General features: G+C 50.2%; 1 protein-coding gene across 2 annotated transcripts in view; it reads left to right on the top strand.

Annotated features, from left to right (window-relative positions):
* Positions 1 to 19024, top strand: part of Tmod1 (tropomodulin 1) — a 67626-nt gene that overhangs the window by 9017 nt on the left and 39585 nt on the right. Inside the window, exon 2 of one of the 2 annotated variants that reach the window (XM_005362133.3) lies at positions 9254 to 9422. In XM_005362133.3, the coding sequence (XP_005362190.1) occupies positions 9303 to 9422 (120 nt within the window). In that variant the 5' untranslated portion in view covers positions 9254 to 9302. Of the gene's footprint in view, positions 1 to 9253; positions 9423 to 19024 lie in introns of those variants that run through there. The other variant, XM_026786621.1, reaches the window with a different exon arrangement.

The following is a 19024-nucleotide window of genomic DNA, read 5'->3' on the forward strand; positions in this document are numbered from 1 at the left end:
GAGAGAGAGAGAGAGAGAGAGAGAGAGAGAGAGAGAGAGAGAGAGAGAGAGAATGGGTTCCCGAGGAGGCCGGATTATATTATAGCAAGCACTTCGGAAAACCATATCTATTGCAGTTTGGTAGCATCTGTTGAAATTCAATGTGTACCCATTCTATACCCAACTGGCCAAAAAGTAAGTGGTTCTTTCTTCCAGCAGACATATTCAGGGCACTGTTGGTAATTCCCCCAGTAATGGAAACCGTTTAAGCATTCTTAAAGAATAAATCAATCCAGTCGGGTGGCGGTAGCACAGACTTTTAATCCTAGCACTCAGGTGGCAGAGGCAGGCAGATCTCTAAGTTCAAGGCCAGTCTGGTCTACAGAGCAAGTTCTAGGACAGTCAGGGCTACACAAATAAACCCCATCTTGAAAAATAAAAGAGAAGGAAAGAAAGAAAAATAAAAGAGAAGGAAAGAAAGAAATCAATCAATCTATTGTGGTGTGTTTTATGTCATAGAATACCACACAACCCTGAAAAGAACAAACTGTTAATACAGGCTATGCCACTGTCGGATCTCAGAGATAGGGTGCTTTGTTTGAAAGAAACCAGGTCTGGGACTGTGGAGATGGCTTGGTTGACAAAGTGCTTGCCTTACAAGCATGAGACTGTTTGATCGGCCAAGTGTGGATCTCGTGATCAGAGCTAGGAGACTGAGGCAGAGTCAACACCTGGGGCTCACTGGCCAGCCTGCCAGGCTCATTGGGCAAGTGCCAGGCCAATGAGAGATCTTGTCTCAACAAAACAGAACAAAACAGTGGTCAGTGCCTGAGGAATGATACCCAAGGTTATCCTCTGGCTCCACACACGTGCACCGTGCATACCCACACATGATATGAACCTGCACACACCCAAAAGACGCCAAACCAGGAGCCTTTGTACTGTATGCTTCAATGTATATGATATTCAAAATATAGTCATAGCTAGTTTGTAGTTTTGAAGGTTAGAGCATTGCCATGTTTTAGGGAGACTAAGTAGGGCTGTGGAATAGGCCTTCAAGGTGAGCACCAGCTGAGTGTTTACACGGTTGTGTGTATTTGGGCAGTCCCTGGATTCTACACTTAAGGTTTGTACTGTATTGCATGCAACCTCTCGGTTGCTCAGCTGTCATGATCCAGGACTGGCAGAGTTGGCTGTTGGGCCTCTCAGGAGATGAGGGAGGAGAGATAATCCAGCCATCTGAGCTGTGTCATTCAATCTAATGTTTCCAGCATGGAACAAACAGTACATGCACATTCTCACCCTGCACAGGGTCCCAGAGATGCTCAGTGCTACACACCCAAGGCTGCCAGCTAGCCAGGACCAGGACAGGGCTAGCCCACATTCTCTTCTCTAAGGGATGACCTGAGATCACGCCTCATCTGTTAAGATCTGATGGCTTAGCACATCTCCTCCAAGGGTAGTGGACAAAGAACTGTCAGGTGTGACATCACCCCAGGGACCTCTGTGTGAGTTTCACCCTCCCTTTTAGTTTTTTTTTTTCTCTCCCACAAGGGCCCAGAATGCTGTGCATGTAATAAGTGGTCTGTCACACAGCTCACCCTGGGAATTAGGCTGCGGACCCAGAGGAGTGTAGCAGCTGGCTCAGGGGTCACACTGCACAGTCGGAACCTTCGGCCAGGCCCTTGACTCCTGCTCCAGGGCTCCTTCTGCCATGGCACAATGGCCTCAATAGACCAGGCAGGTTGCAATGGGTGAGTAGTCACCAGGGAGGAAAATGACTGTCATCACAAGTGGGAAAAAAAAAAAGTTAGCCCTAGGGCCTCCAGGGTATGTGACCTGGGGAAGGGAGCAGAAGTGTATTCTATATATACACTTGCTGGTACCCAGAACCGTGTTCTGCAAATACCCTGTGTTTGGCCAAACACTCTGTAGTCACCATCCAGAGATGCTTAAGCCTTTCATCCTTGAACTTGTGAGTGCGTGCGTGAGTGTGTCACGTGTGTGTCCACATGCATATGGAGGCTAAAGGTCAACCTCAGGTGTTGTTCCTCAGGACCCCTCTACCTTGATTTTGAAGCAGGGCCTCTCCCTGGAACATGGGACTTGCCCATTGTCTTAGGTTGGCTGTCTGGCCAACAGCCCCAGGGATCCGCCTGTCTTCATGTCCCCAACCTAGGGCAGCCAGTTACACTGCCAAACCTGGATTTTTACATACGTGTTGGACATCAGGCTCAGATCTTCATGCTTGCATGATAGGCCTCTTACTGGATCAGGCATATCTCCCACCCCCTGCTTATATTTTTACATTCAGTCGGAACCTCATCTCACGCGGACCCTTCTTCATCTCTGCTTCCTGGCGGAGATTCTTGGAATCCAACTGCCCTGTCCCTGAATTGCACCCCCAGGCCCTCTCCTTCCTGACCAGGTACCACCTGGAAACCCTGCCCACCCACCCCAGTGCAGTCACCTGGGAATACTGAAGGTAAAAACATCGACTTCACCACAGTTAGCCCCCAAGACATAAAATACACATAGGGAATGGAAATCTGTGGGTCAAGACAGTGGGAACTTAGATGAAGGTTCGGGGGCGGGGGAGAAGGGGTTCTGTTGTACCGTGGTCAAGGGGATCGGCTTCCTACCCTGCCCCACTACAACACAGTGCATCCATCCTCTGTGTGATAGGAGTGGGGGCTTGAGGCCAGCAGCCTTGTCACAGATGCTCTGAGCTGAAGAATAATCATAATCAGCCTGTGCTGATCGTGACGTTACATAGTAAGAGAGACTATGGCAGAGCAGGAGGGACAGCGAAAGGCCTCGTCTTATTGATACCTTTCCCCTACCTTTAAAAAAGGATTTATTTCATTTTTAATTTTCTCTGTGTCTCTGTCTTTGTCTCCTCTGCCTCCCCACCCCACCATGTGTGTGTGTGTGTGTGTGGTGAGTATGTACACATGTGTGCAGGTGCCCACAAAGGCCAGAAGTAGATATTGGATCCCCTGGAGCTGGAGTTACAGGTGGCTGTGAACCACCCAATGGGGTTGCTTGAAACAGAACTCGGGTCCTATGCAAGAGCAGTGTGTACTCCTAACTGCTGAGCCATCTCTCCAGCCTGCTGTCCTGCCTTTCAAATGGCCCTATGGTTCTATCACACAATGAACCCATTAAATTCTATATGCAGTTAATTGTCTTTGACGCTGTTCTACTGCTGTGAAGAGACGCCAAGACCATGGCAACTTTTATAAGAGAAAGCATTTCATGGGGGGCTGGCTTACATTTTCAGATTGGTCCATCATCATCATCATGGCAGGGGGTATGATGGTAAGCGTGGCGCTGGAATAGTAGCTGAGAGCTGTACTGGAGTCCACCAAAACCTCAAGCTCCACCCCCCAGTGACATACTTCCTCCAATCAGGCCACAGCTATTAATCCTTGCCGTTCTGGTGACTAAGCATTCACTTGTGCGAGCCTGTGGGGGCCACTCATTCAAACCAGTACAGCTGTTGTCTTAGTCACCTGTCCCACTGCGGTGGCAAAATGCCAGACAAAAGCAACTCAAGGAAGGAAGGGCTGGTCCAGGCTTAGGGTTTGACAGTGCCCAAAGTCCATTGTGATGTGACGGGGAAGGCATGGCAGCAGGAGAGCGAGGCAGATGTCACATTGTCATAGTCCTGGAGCCCGGAGTGATGGATGCTAGTGCTCAGCTCACTTTCTCCCTTTCAGACGGTCCAGGACCAACACTGAGGGTGGCCATTCCAGTCTCAATTCATCCATCTAGAAAGTTCCTCACAGGCATGCCCAGAGGTTTCCGTAGCTGATTCTAGATCCTGCCAAGGTGACAGTCATGACTAACCGTCACACCAGTTCTGCCTAGGAGACTCCTGCTGGATGGCAGGTGGTACTGGGCCATCTTATTTGGGGAGGGGGGCCTCCTTGGAAGTGTGAGGAGGCCAGGGATTTGGATCCTGATTACTCTGAGAACTTCCCCATTCCTGCTTCCTCCTCTTTTCTCCCTGGACCAGGTCACACCACCAGGAACAGAAACTCACCCCTCCTTGAAAGTGGTTGTTTCTTAGATGCTACAGTGGGGAAGTGGCTCTTGTCACAATCCTCCTCTCATTTTGTGACCTTGAACTTGCCCCCAGACATGAAGTTCAGCACCCCCAAACATTCATCCTCTCGTCTCCCCCTTCCACACCCAGCTGAGTGCTGGTTGACTTTTCTCCCCTAGCTGGCTGCTGTTCGGAGGTGGGACTCACTTGTACCCTGGTGTCCTCAGGCACCTTCCCAGCTTCTCATTCCACTTCAAGCCTTCCTCCTCTAGCCAGACTGACCTAGCTGTGCTTCTGGGGGTGGGGGGGCTGTGTCCCTTGTTGACCACCCACCTGCAGCTACTATCTTCTTCTTCCTCTGAGCCAGGCTGGGACCTGATCATTGAAACGAGATGCCAGATATAACTGTTCTCCCCTGTGGGCCCGCCTGGGTTGCAGGGGAAGTGCCGATTACATAACCAACCTCCCCAGGTTGGGTGGGGATGGGGGGGGGATCAAAGGGCCTGGAGCAGCTTAGAGGAACCCTGCACTGAGGGCTTCCTAAGACCTGGAGGGCAGGGGCAGGAAGGGATAATCCAGGCTGCAGAAAAATGAGAGCTGATCCGGGACTGAAATGTCCGGGGTAAGATGGTCAGTACAGCTAGAAGAGGAAAGCTTGACGTGGGATTAGAAGCTGGGGAGGTACCAAGGACATTAGTGTACAAGTGAGTCCCACCTCGGGACAGCAGCCAGCTAGGGGAGAAAGTCAACCAGCACTCAGATGGTTGTTAGGACCCCAGGTCTTGACACTAGGTGGAGAGTTTTGTCCTTTCTCAAAAGGGGAGCTATTAGGGGCAATTGGAAGCTCATGGGCTGCAGGAGAATGGTTTTCACAAGCATTTGGATGTAATCTGAAGAAGGAGAGCTGAGACAGAGGGATGGGCCAGGCTGTTGGGATAACACAGATACTAAAGGGTAAAGGCCCTGGGAAGAGAAAAGAGGACAGATACATGGATGGTGGCAGACTCAGGATTCCAGTCACACAAAGACAGCAGTGTCTGGTTCTACCTTGTGAGCCACACAGTGGAGCCAAACTTAAGCCAGGCAGGGCCCTAGAGAACATGACTGGCAGGACCTGGCACAGGGGCAAAGGGGGGGCTGGTGTTCAGTGTTGCCAAGTTTTGGCTGAGACAGATGAAGGAATTCCAGAGATGGGTGGTGGTGACAGCTACAAGAGAAGGTACTGAATCGTCCCGAGTGCCGTAAAACTGGACGCTTCAAAATGGCGAATGGCTGGGTTGTGGCTCATTAGGAAATGGTGCACCTGGCTGCACGGAGCCCTAGGTTCCGTCCCCAGCGTCCTCCAAAAACAGTAAAAAATGTCATGTGATGTATATTTATCACAGGGAAAAAGAAAATCTAGCAATAAAAAGAGAAGAGTGTCAGGCGTGGGGTTGACAGAGCTGGAGGGGCAGAAACAGTGGCTGGGCTGACCCAGGTGCTTGGTCCCTGGAGGCTGACAGACTCCACGGGAGCTCCCGTCCCTTCCCCTTCTCCTCTTCCTCCTCCTCTACCCTAGGCTACACCATAGGCCCTTGCCCATTTAGTCCCGAACTCTGGGCTCAGTTGGGAGTGGAGAGGATCAGATGGTATCAACACGGCTGCTTCAGGTTCTTCCTGAAGGAGGGCATAGGAGAGACAGCTCTCCCGGGAGGTACAAGGGACGCTGTACACGAGATGCTCTTGTGGCCCTAAGCTAGAGAAGAGGGAGATTCAGGAGAAGACAAGCCATGTACTCTGGGATGCAGGATTTCGTCATGAAGAGCCATGGCATAGAATCCTACAGCTGACATGTCTTCTGAAAGAGAAACTCGCGTGTCAAAGACTAAGGATGACATGCCAACTCATCTTCAAGATGTTCCCTGGCTCAAATAAGGTGGCGTAAATGGAGCATCTTTATTCGAAATCATGGCTCAGTCCTCCCTGAACTGGGAGAGATTGTCATACATCAAGATGGTGTCACCTTGTGCCTCCTCCTCAAGTGTCCCCCCCCTAGCAGACACTGGAGAACCCACTGCCGGAATGGTCCACCCTTCCCTAATGACAGGGCAAAGAAGCATTGCATGCCTCTGGAGCCACTCTGCCAGGGGCTTTCAGTTTCTGTGGCCTTGGCCTCGATGATGGATAGCCTTTGCCTTGACCTGTTAATTTTTACTGTGCAACCTGGAGGGTTTTATTCCCCGTGCCCCGGCTTGTAAATTCATTGTTCTATGTTTCTTGGCTGCTTGAGGTTTGTGCGGTGAAGAACCTGGTGGCTGACTAGGTCTGCCCAAAGTGTAATCGACACACCGGATTGCAAAGGTTTGGGTGTGAGAGGGTATTTTCAAATTTCTTCAGCTCCTCTTTTCTTCTTCATACTGACACTTAAGGCAGGACCCAGTTTATAAGGCAAATCAAAACAACAGAGCCGTTTTGCTTCCTGAGGGCCATGTTGGGAGCTACTGCCGAGGCAGAATCACACTGTGAGCCAACCAGATGAGTGGGGCTTGAGGCTGACAAAGACTTCTCTGTTCTTCTTGGCTTATTTAACACAATGCCTCCTTACCTCTGTAATCTTCACAAGACACTTGACATTCAAAAGGGCTTTAAAAACCCTATGAAGTAGAGATTTTGAATTCAGTAATGACTCAGGGTGGAGACATAGTATAACTTCCCTGAATTCAACAAGAAGAACCCTGAAATTGGATGATGGCGTCTCCTCCAGTGGCGTCCTGGGGCCTGATACTCTTCTTCAGCAGGTCCCAGAGTTGCCACCTACCTCTCTCATCTGGCTTCTTCCCCAACAACTTCTGCCCAAGCTGTCTTCCGCGCGGATGCCTCTGTCCATGTTCGCGGGTTCTAGCTCACCCATTCTCTAGGAACCACGTGTGTGTGATTCTTCTCCTAAAATCTTACTGAAAAGCCCCCAGAAAATGAGTCAACTAGCAAAAACTAACAAGTGTGGGACACTCCCAGGTTTTAGCACTGTCTGGATGCTCTCAGGTTGTTCTGATGACGTCTGTCCCTATGACGTCTCTTGTGTGATGGCTCCCCAGTATGACCTGGAAGTGACTCTAAGATAGTGTTTTCCAAAGTTTGTTTCACGAGATTCTGGTTTGTGGAGAAGTGTCTTAGAGACCTCATGTCATGACAAGGAATTGGGGATTCTACTGCACGTTATTGCTGGACACATCTCTTGTGTAGCTAGCTGTATATTCAAAGTTTTGAGAAGTCCTGTTGTCCACGTCTTGTGGGACTTGGTACATTCTAAAGCCTTTGAGGACTGTCTGACCCTCACTTTTTATTGCTAAGACAAAACACCTGAGACTGGGTACTTTTAAAGATAAAGAACTTTATTTAGTGCACAGTTTTGAAGGTGAAAATCCAGAGTCAGGCAGCCCCATCCATTCCCCTGCAGTGAGAGTCCTCTCGGCCACATCATAACATGGCCGCAGAAACATGGTGGGCAGGAATGGCGGAAGCGGACATCACATGGCACGACTGTGGCCCAGAAAGCAAGGGGACGGGGGTCCTGGCTGCTTCTTTTGTCAGCTTGACACAAGATAGAGTCATCTGGGAAGAGGAACCTCAACCGAGAAAATGCCTTCAACAGATTGGGCGGTGGGCAAGCCTGTGGGGCATTGTCCTGATGGATGATTGATTGATATGGGAGGGACCAGTCCACCTGTGGGCAGGTGGTCCTAGGTTTTATATATATTTATATATGTGGGGGGCAGACCCACAGCCAGAAATCTGCAGCAGCTTGCATTCTCCAAGAGGAGAAAAGTCCAAAGCCTCCTCCGTGATACCAAAGACAAGTAGAAAAGCAGGTTGGGATGGTGTTAGTGAGAAGCTTCCTGCTATAAGCTGGGCCCTGAGGGTAAGGAACAAGGGCCTCATGGGAGAAATGGATCAAAGAGGCATGAACCCGGTACTGGAGCCACAGTGAGGTCAGGTTCATGAGAAATTGCCAGGACTTCTTAGGGAGGTGACAGATAGGCCAGCCTTGTCATGCTATTATTTTAGTTAGGCTAAGGGAGAGAAGGGCTCATGGCCTTGCTGCCCCCCCTCAGACTAGAGGGAGGCTTATGCAGTGCGGCAGAGGAACACCCACAGCTGTCAGGGACCCTGAGCAAGGCCATCTTTCAACTTCTTCATTGATAAAACATCTCACTTAGAGCCCCAGCTAGAATGAGTTCACAGGTGTGAATGGTCCTGTTACGGGTGTTGGGTGGCATCCAACAGGAGAAAGCAGCCTGGGTGGCAGGCACAGACTCGGTTCCCCTGGATAAGTCACTTCTTCCCGGGGAATATAATGAGGGGTCCGGTCAGTGGTTCTCGACCATGATATCCGTGAAAAAGCTTCCACCACAGAAAAGCTAGAGGGCCCGAACACCTGAGTTCAAACTGTTGACCTACTCCTTCTAGGTGGTGTGGGTTAGGCGAGTCACTGAACCTCCTTCAGCCCAGTGTCCTCTAGGAAAGGAGATATCACTGAATACTCACGTGCGTGTCAAACTGGAGAACCTGTGTGGTGTTTGATGGGTGGCTCTGTGTTTGATATCAAAACCTAAGTTACAATAGGATGCTTTCTGTCGGGATTGACGAAAATGTGGTAGGTGGGGTGCCTGCACTCTGTGGGTGCTCACTTAACCCTCCTCCTTTAAAAAACTAATCTGACAGTGGCTGGCCCTTCCCACTGGGACACTGGGACGATTGTCTGGAGAATAACGGAACTCCTTAAGAATAAATTTGCCGTCAAGTGCTCGCACCGTTGATAGTCACCCATTTGCTTCCGGTGACTGGCACCAACTAAAATGGATCCCATTGCGCTGGGCAGACGTTCAGAGGGTGGAGCACTCGCCACACAAGCAGGAGCACCTGAGTGAAAATCCTTGGGACCCTCGTAGAGCTGAGCATGGCAGAGGCAGGAGAAACCCTGAAACCTGCAGGCCGCTAACCTGGTGTTCACAGGTGTGGGGAAGCAGGACTGGCACCTGGGGTCATCCTCTGTCATACATGTCACACACACGTATCAAAAACATAAAATACAAATCGTTAAACCACACACCTTCAGGGCTTGCCCTTTGCTGGGAAGTGGAGAGAGGAGGAGTCCAAATTAGCCACTCTTAAGCACATCCCACCTGCTGCTGGAGGGAAACTCTGACAGGGGGCTATCTCAAGGGCTTTTCCTCTTCCTGGCAGGTCACCAGTTAGCCCAGAAGTTCAGAAGACAAGGACACACCCTTCCACAATGTCCTACAGACGCGAGCTGGAGAAATACCGTGACCTGGATGAAGATGAAATCTTGGGGGCCCTCACAGAGGAGGAGCTCAGGACTCTGGAGAATGAGCTGGATGAGCTAGACCCTGATGTGAGTAGCAGAAGAGGGGACACTGGTCTTGAGGGGGGGGTCAGTGCCCCAGGAACTTGGTGAAGGGGCAGTGTGATAGCCGCTTGAGGGAGGAGCGGGTGGGCCATTCTCAAAGCCACCAGTGTCTTTCTCCTTATATGACAGTGTGTTGGGATGGTGTTGCCTTGGCAGGGTTATTTTTAAAATGTTGTATTGACTCATGATTCTCCAGAAAAACAGAACCAGTAAGGCGTGTGTGTGTGCGAGAGTAAATGTATATCCTACTGAGAGATTTATAAGCAATTGGTTCATACAGTTTTGGAGGCTGACAAGCCCTGAGATGGGCACTTAGCAAGCTGGAGTCCAGGAGGGCCGATGATGCCAGTCTGACCTAAATGCTCGTAGGCTGAAGACCTAGGCAAGCTGATGCTTTTGGCCCAAAACAAGAAACTGTGGCCCAGCTGAGGTTGCTAGGTAGGAGGCAATCCTCCTTCCTAGGGGAGGGTCAGCTCCTCAGGTCTATTTAGGCCTGTGACAGATGGGATGGACCCTCCCACGTCACAGAGGCCATCTGCCTGACTCAGTCTATAGACATAAATGTTCATCTCCCCCAGAAACACCCTCTCAGATACAATTAGAATAACATCCAACCAAACGCCTGGCAACCACGGCTCAGGCAAGGTGACTCATAGAATTGCCCATGACAAGCCCACCTCTTTGTTAACTTGGCCCCTGTACGTGTCTCTTCACACCAGAGCAATTATTAGCAAATGAAGACAACAGCATGTCATAACTGTGCCCAACATGATACTCTGTATGACAGAAAAATCCCTCCTCTTCAGGAGGGAAGGCTAAAAATCTCCAGGGATGTTTACTTAAACACCGTGATGGAAAATTAATATTTAAATAGTACCATAACATGTGAATACATGAAAAGACTGAAGGTGAGTGGTCAAAGGAGCTTTGGTGTGCTCATACATGTTTGGGGAGGAGGAGGAGGGGATGGATACTTATGGCAGCGGCAGCCCCGGCTCCTCTAAGCAGTCAGCTGGAGGCAGCCAGCATCTCTAACAATCTTCTTCCATCACCCATCCGGCACAGTCTCTGCCCTCAGCAAGCACCTCCGCTGGCTGTGGTTCGTGACCTGATGGGGTGACCCTGAGCCTCATGCCTGAATGGTTTGTGTTAACAGTTCTTCTCAGGTTAGGCTGTTGGTGCCTTCTACCAGCCAGCCTTCACCATGGCAGCCCCAGGAGCTACCCCAAGGGTTCCCCGCCCCCCACCTTCTGGACCTCTGCTGCAGAGCAGGTGGTAGTCAGTTTCAGCCCCCACCCCCCACCCATGCTCACCTGTTAATTCTGAAGCATAAGGAAAGCCAGAGGCCAGGTGGCAGTGCTAACCTCCTGCTCAATGGAATCACTGTGCATCCTGTGACAGAAACCTTTGCTCCTTCGGAAGAGACGCAAAACAGTTGCTAATGGTTCACTAAGGGTGACATTGTGGGCCACCGCTCCAGTGTCCCACCTTGAATCCTGGACCTGTGGGTCTAGGCTCTGAGGGAAACAGCACCACATGAGGTCCCTGATTCAGAGAACAGGTAGACTCCTAGGGAGCCTTGCCCCAGCACTGCAAGGCCCCACCTCCTGGCTAGCACTGCAATGTTCATCCCCTGGCCAACACTGCAAGGTTCACCTCCTGGCTAACACTGCAAAGCCCCGCCTCCTGGTTTAGCCCTGCAGCAGTCCTCAGAGGGCTGTTGTGTTGCTATTACCACCCCCCCCAACAGGTTGGAATAAATTGTGCAATAGAGAACACCAAGGCCCCTCTCGTGTGTTTTAGGTTTCATGAGCAAATTTCGCTGTTGACATATTTAGGAATGCTCAGGAGGTCTCCTGTGTAGTCGGGACGCCTCAGTGATGCCTTGTTTGGCAAGCCCCACTGGAGACCTTCCCACCAGCCTCCTGGACAGGTCTCCAGCCTGTAACTATATGCCTGTACAAGCAGAAGCAGATATGAATGGCATTAAAGATGGAACCTGCATGCGTCTTTTAAAGCCAGGCATTGCTCAGCTATGACCTAGCAGTGGCCCATAAAGCAAACATCACTTTTGTAGCATTTCACAGGCCATCACTGCTGAGGTACAGCAAGTAAGGCTCAGCAGGGACCTCACAAGGCCAGATTATAGATGCCCCGCCTCCCACCCAGGGCCCTGTCTTTGATACATGTGATCTTGGGCTGGCTGTGGTCTGTTCTTCTCCAGGCCTTGTGTGCCACCAGGGGAATGATGGAGTTGGTTGGACCTTTCAGGGCTCAGTTTCAGGCACCGTTTTCATCTACAGACTATACTTCTTCCTGGATAGTCTGGACTGCTTGTTTAAGTGCTGGTTCCCAGTCCCCTGAAAGACATCCATCTAACTAGTATACCTCCATTTTGCTGTTTGCAATGCTTTCAACCGTTAATTTTCTTCCTTAGTGGGGCTGTTCAAGGTGGCTAGCAAGAGGCCTCGGTGGTCTTAGGGCTTTCCTCCCCTGCTGCCTCCATTCAGAGGAAACAGCAATGGAAGCAAAGCAAAGGAACGCCTGAGTTTCTGTTCCAACGATTCTAGCTCGCTGTTCCATAGAACCACAAGAGGGAATCTCTTTTAAGAGTGAGAATACAAGCCATGTGACTGCCCACAGTTGTCTTGGTGCTGGGTGCCATCACTGGAGCCTGGCACAGATGCTGCCTCTGGTTGGCCCAAGGTGTGCCAGGTGGGCAGAAATGGATTACTCCCTAGGAACAGATGGAGCTCAGAGTGAGGATCGCTTCCTCCTGGTGGGAGCTTCCACAGAGCAGTTGAGGTTGGAACCTCGCCCTAGGTTTTTGAAGTCAAGAATAAAAACAAAGAATTCCAGTTGAGTGTGGTTCCCTGTGTCAGGGTTTGCTGGGAGGAAGAGTCTCAGTGTGGTTTCTGCGGAAAGTCATCTATGACTAGAAAAAGGAAGGGAGTGCATAACAGAGGTGGCAAGGTGACCCCTGGGGAGCTTCTCAAAGGGAGGCAATTCCATGTGGTTTAGTGGTTTGGATGCTAACCCGGGAAATGTTAGGCCAGATGGGAGGTGAAAGGGGTTCGTGTGGGAGCCTTGCATCCTGGGAGCTCCTGTGGGCATAGGCTTTTCCTGAAGATAAGGACGCTTCCCGCCCCACAGACGTACCCTGTAGGGAGTGGAATCTGTACCATTCCCCGGGAGCACTCCAGACACCTGCCTGCCTACCGTGTCTGGCCCTGTGCTCGTTGGCATGATCCTGAGCTGCAGTGTGGGGATGAGGTCAGCTGAGGCTGTGGCTGCAAATAGGGCAGGTGATGACAGGGGTCAGAACCCAGTGTCAGCCCCAGGAGGGCGGAGCCTCTCTGAACCAAGATTTTTAGTTTCCAAGGACTGTGGAGAGGCACTAGCTTGGACCCCGCTTCACCCCTAAACCAACAAAGAACTCCCACAGAGAGTCCCCTACTCAAATAGCAGGTGGTGTGGCCTCTGTACCAGGCAGCCCGCTCAACCTGGAAGGTGGCAGAAAAGATGCTGCTCGGTGGGTACCACAGGAGGGAGTGGGAAGGAACGGGAGGTTCAGACTGCTGCCCAGCTTACCGGGTCAGGGAACAGGGTGCCAGGAGTCAGATTGCAATCTGGAGAGAGGCATGGGTCCTGGAGCAGGCACCAGAGACCTGCCATTCTCAGCTACTGCGGTTTCAAAAGTGACTTTTTTTCAAAGGCTCCTTTCTCTCTCTCTCAGTTCAGGGAGAAGAAAAGGGAAACCAAAGAGGAGGGGTGATGGTGTGGTAGAGTTAGTGTCCCAGCCGAACAATGAACCCCTTCACTGGGATGGGCTCCCCTGCCTGAGTTACCAGACAGTGAGTTCTGAAAGGCAAATGGAGGGACTCCCTCCATCCCAGAACAAAACATTCCAGCTCCAGTTTCACTGGGCTCGGGCCCAGTTCTGTAATCAGGACTCTGGGAGAGGCTGAAGGTATGCAGGCCTGGAGGAGGGGCGCTCAGCAGGTGCCCAGTCCCCCTTTCCAGAGCAGAATCAGAGTCCAGAGAGGGAAAGGAGCCTGCCCCTAGAGCAGATGTCCATCAGAAGCAGAGCCGCTCCTGAGGCCTCAGCGTCTAGGCACTGCGCCTGGGCAGATCCACACTCCCGCGTTTATTTATGTGTGATGGTATGGTGTGGCACTTAGTTCGTGCACACGCCGCTCTAAGGCCTTGGAAGACATAGCTTGCTTAGCTTCGCCATGATCCTGGGAGGCAGGTGCCCTTGTCATCCCAGTTCTGAGAGGCAGGGCAACTTGTCCAACGTCTCACAAGTAGGCAGGGGCAGAGCCCAAACGTGGCCCTAGAGTTCACACCCTAGCCATGTTTCTAAGGCCTCATGGGACGTTGGAGGAAGAGAGTTGGGGCCACAGTTGTACCGTGGCTTTGTGGTTCCAGGAGCAGCACACGTAAATCATCCCCTTTCTTTCTGGTAGATCATGGAAACACAGATAGTGGTGTCTGGCCTGCTCTGCCCCGGGCTCAGGCCTGGGTCTTTTCCTGTTTGGATCTCCGCTCCCTTCTCAGTGAAGTAGACCCAGTGGGTCCAGATGGCTTGAAAGCACCTGGGACTCTATCCACTTGTGATTTTCTGAGCCCCTCCTGCCGGTGCCTGATGACAACAAACGCTTCAGAGAGTGGTGTGTGGGGTTATGCAACTGTTAAGCCCCGGTGTCATGTGACAGAGTCGAGTAGAACACTTGAAAAGCAGCGTTGCCACAGAGGATTCCAAACTTGTGCACATTAGAAGAAAAAAAAAAAAGAGGCTCGAAACTTAGTGTCTCTCACTCTGGAAAAACTCGAGCTTATCATGAGATTGCTGCCCTTGGACTCCCTTGGGAAAGGAATGCCTCATGCGCTAAAAGTGTCTGCTGTTGACTGATTCCCCAGCCCTGCCCTTTCTCTCCGTGCACTGAAGTGGGTGCTGCGCTGCAGCCCAGCCAGCTCCTCGCTCCCTTCACCTTTGTGCTGGGCAGTGGGAGAAACGAGCATGGGAAGGGCGAGTCATGCCAGTGACGGGTGCCAGCAGCAATGGGTGCGTTCTTGCACCAGTCCCAGACCTTTGCAGTTGATGGGTCAGATGGTGCATGGACCGTGGGGAAACTAGCCACGCAGTGGTGGCACACACCTTAATCCCACCGCTTGGGAGGCAGAAGCAGGTGGATCTCTGTGAGTTCGAGGCCAGCATGGTATACAGAGTGAGTACCAGGACAGCTAGGACTGTTTCACAGAAATGCCCTGTCTCAAACAAACGAACAAAAACCAAAACCAAAAAGATGGGGAAACTGAGGCTCAGAGGAACGAGGGTTAGGTTACCATAGCTCAGTGCCTCCTAAGCACGAGAACTTGATTTTAAATCCCCAGATCCCAAATAAAAATGCCAGGAGGACAGGCTCTCCCCTAAATTCCTAGTGCTTAGAGTGAGGAAGGGGAAGACAGATGGATTCCTGGAACTTATTGGCCAGCCAGTCTAACGAGTCAGTGAGCCCCGCGTTTAGTAAGAGACCCTGTATCCATAAATACTTCAGCTTCTACATATACAGGAACAGGCAGGAAAGGGTATCAGCATAGGCATATTCAATCACACACACACACACACACACACACACATGCATACACACACAGTTAAATAAATAAAGAAAAAATTAGGAAGCTGCCAACAAGTAATTTATTAATATTTCTTGCTAATGAGATGTTGAGGGGAAATTGCCTATTTTTAAGAGGCTATTTACAGGAGAGAAGGTGGATTAATCCCAACCTTATAAAGGAATTGGAGTCTAAGCGTTGATTTTTAAGTAGCTGTTGGGACCTGGTGACACAGTATCACCACAGAAGCACTAGTGGAAACAACCTGCCTGCGAGGCCTGCCGTAATGTGATTCTGTGTAGACATGCTTTTGCGTGCCAGTAGTTCTGCATTCCATGGCAATTGTCATAAGTCTCCACAAAGATCCTGTGGTTGAGCCCCGTGGCTGCAGGAGTCAGTGCCATTCTATGAACGGGGCTAGGGTAATGTGGGGGAACCGTACTGCTATTACATGGTGGGCTGTAATCAGCAGATAGTTTCTGAGCTTATGTGTCAAAGGTTCTGAAAACAAGGGGTGGATATGCATACATATATGCATGCACAGGCACACACACAAATACATGCATTCTCACATACATCATGCACACACATGTGCACATATGCACACAGAGACATGCATGTATAAACATGCACGTACATGCACATACACACAAACACATACACTGCAATATGCATACAAAATACAGGAGAAAGACCTTGGGTTGGTACTGTCTTTGACCAAGCCATCATACCAGTTCCCTGGGTCTCCTGACCATGGTAGTGATGAAAATCAACAATGGCAAGACTGTGAACCCGAGAGAGGGGAAAAGCTTCCCAAAGATCACACCCCTAGGTCAGCAGCAGGGTCATGGGGAGGACCTGAGCCTCTGAGTCTGACCTTACAGAATGGCACATCCTCCCATGCCCCAGATCAGGCTCGCCTGACCATCCCAGAAGCAGCCAAGTTTGGTCCATGGGGCTGTGATGCTCCCTTGTAACTCAAACCGGCAGAATTGCAAGCCCAGGACAGAAGTAAACAGTTGGAATGGAAAGAAATAAATCTCTCCTCTAAAAATAGGCTCTCATCCTTAGAAACACTGCCCAGCAGTGTGTGCAGAGCTGGGGAGGGGCCTGGCCAGCGAGGATGAGAGTCAGACCAGGCCGCAGTGTCCCCACCCCACCCTGTCTCCTGACACCTCCTCCTCACCCTTCTCCACTCCTCATGCTTCTCAGTGTCCCCCCCCCCCCTTACAGCCACTAGAACCAGAGTCCTTCACACGTTAGGTGGAAAATCCTCCCATTCTGTAGACGACAACCCCCCTCCACACCTGGAGCCTTGCTGCACCCAGCATGGCACCTCCTCCACAGGTGTTTTCTGTTTTCTCTTTCAACATATTTAATAACAGAAGGAGAATGAACCACAATACCCACATCCCCACTGTCCACATTGGACAGATCCTAAAACCTTACCGTCTTGGACTCATACCCCCCTTAAGAAGGAAAGATAACTCTGTGACGAAAGCCTGAAGCCAACCCCTCACCGTAGCCTGTCCTCCACCTCTCTCCCCAGCCATCTGAGCACTTCTGCCCCTCAGGCAGCAAACCAGATCCCCACAGCATCAGGTGGGGGGTGAAGAGGAAAGAAAGAAGTCAGTGGCCTCTACGGCTCATCTTTCATTTTTCCCATCTTTGAAAAGACGTGTATACAATGAAGTCCACAGTGTATAAAGAGATTCACTGTACAGAAAGAGAAATGTCACCTGCCATAAACTTTGAGGAAGAAAAACAACATCCAAAACAATTAGACAGAGTAACTGACTTTGACACCCACGTCAGAAGCAACAGGGAACGGTAGGGACTAAGGTAGGTAAGTGGGAGTTTGTCTAAAGGACACCTGATTTGAGCTCTGCCGATTGGTGCCTGCATGAGCATACAGGTTCAGTATTGTCGTGCAGATAAAATTTTTGAAAGGTGCAGGAAATCTGGTGTTTCACGTGCAAGCTCCTGGTTTTGAAGCATTTTATTGATACACTCAAGACCAAACCAAAAACATCCAAACTTTCTGTATTTCCTTGGGCCATAGGTATCTCCATTTGCAGGCTTGTCTTCTACTCTATATGACAAGGTTTTGGTTTTATTTTTTTGTTTAGCATATATATGTACAAACATACACACATGTATGTATATGTATGTACAATTAAATCAAAATGATCTTGGCTGCTAGAAAGATGGCACTGTAGATACAGTGCTTCCTGTGCAAGCATGGGACCTGAGTTCAGATCCCCAGCACCCACAGGTCTGACCATGGATGCTTGTAATACTGGTACTGGGGAGTGGGGAGCAGATAGAGGTGGATCCTCAGGCTTGCTGGCAGCTAATTTAGCTGACTAAATGAACTCTAATTTCCATGAGAGGCCCTGTCTTGCTGTGGAATAATGCTCTTATCCCTGCAAAAATTTGTCACTTTTACTGGTTTAATGAAATGCTGATTGGCCAGTAGCCAGGCAGGAAATATAGGGAGTATAGGCAACCAGACTAGGAGAATTCTGAGAAGAAGAAAGGTTCAGTCTGCAGTCACCACCCAGATGCAGAGGAAGCAAGATGAGAGTGCCTCACTGGGTAAGGTACCAAGCCCTGTGGCTAAACATAGATAAGAATTATGGGTTAATTTAAGTTATAAGAGCTAGTTAATAATAAGCCTGAGCTAATAGGTCAAACAGTTTAAAATTAATATAATCCTCTGTTTGTTTCTTTGGGATTGAAAAGCTGTGGGACTGAGCAGGACAGAAACTTCTGTTCATGCTGTCTTGAAAAACACAGTGAAGTGACTGAGGAAGACATAGCAGCATCAGCCTCTGGCTTCTTACACGCATGCACACAATTCATACACCAGCACTTGTGTGCAGCAAACAAGAGCAAAAGAGAAACAAAGAACCCTGAATGTTGTCTGGCATACAGTTTGGGCCTAACAAATGTTTGTTGCACCTGAATGCTTAATTTGTTAACTAACTAAACTCTAAGCTTTTTGAGACTCAGACCCACATCATAACACCGCCCAGAGTTTGACCGAAGTAGAGCCTGGTTTCTGATCTGGTTCTCCTGCGGGACCCACCTGGCTTTCAGGATGTAGGCCTAGGGCACAATGAGGAGGAAAGATGGCCTGTTTGTCAAGGGAGGCCTGGGGTGTCCAGCATGGGACCTCAGTGAAGTCCTCCCCTCCCGGCTTTCAGTGATCCCCAGCACCCATCCTGAAGTCTATACCCCTTGCTCCATCCTTTAATTTGGGGAGTGATGGGGCTTAGTCATAGAGCAGTACCCAGACCAACAGAAGCATGCTGTGCATGTACCATACACACACACACACACACACACACACACACACACACACACACACATTTATTTTTTAGACATAACTGATTTCTTTGGCAAAAGTAATAGAATCGTTTATTCTTGTTGCCGTGGAGAATCAGGTTGAGGGCCGTTCTGTGCATGCACGGTGAACCATCCATCGCCAGAGCTCTGCAGATCCTTGAGCACACTCGTTATAAACTCATTATAAACAGTGTCATTTGTATGCAAACGTGGGCTGCCTGCCCTGGGGCTTTTAAGGCTGCAATCATTAGTGCAGAGGATCTTTTTAGATTTCCTAACAGAGTTTTCAGATGTCGGCAGTCCTTTGTTACAGTACATCGTGTCCCGGGACAACGGTCGCATGCGCACATCTCAAACCGTAGTGGTCTAGCCTGGGAGGTTCCTGACACAGCCCTCACTACATGTAACAATGAGGGCTGCAGAAACTTCATCTTCAGGCTTGTGGGTGTTTTCAGGCTGTGAGGTCCCAGAGACGGCCCCTCTGCTGTGCTTTGGATGACTGGGCTCCAGCTTGTGGGTGTGAAGGTCAAACTAAGATGGGGTACACCTGAGTCTACTATGTAACAGGAAGTTGATGTTTAAAAGGCCAGACGTAAGTTACACGTTGTGTCACACAC

The sequence above is a fragment of the Microtus ochrogaster genome, linkage group LG5 (genome assembly GCF_000317375.1).
Source record: "Microtus ochrogaster isolate Prairie Vole_2 linkage group LG5, MicOch1.0, whole genome shotgun sequence".
In the NCBI taxonomy this organism is placed as follows: domain Eukaryota; kingdom Metazoa; phylum Chordata; class Mammalia; order Rodentia; family Cricetidae; genus Microtus; species Microtus ochrogaster.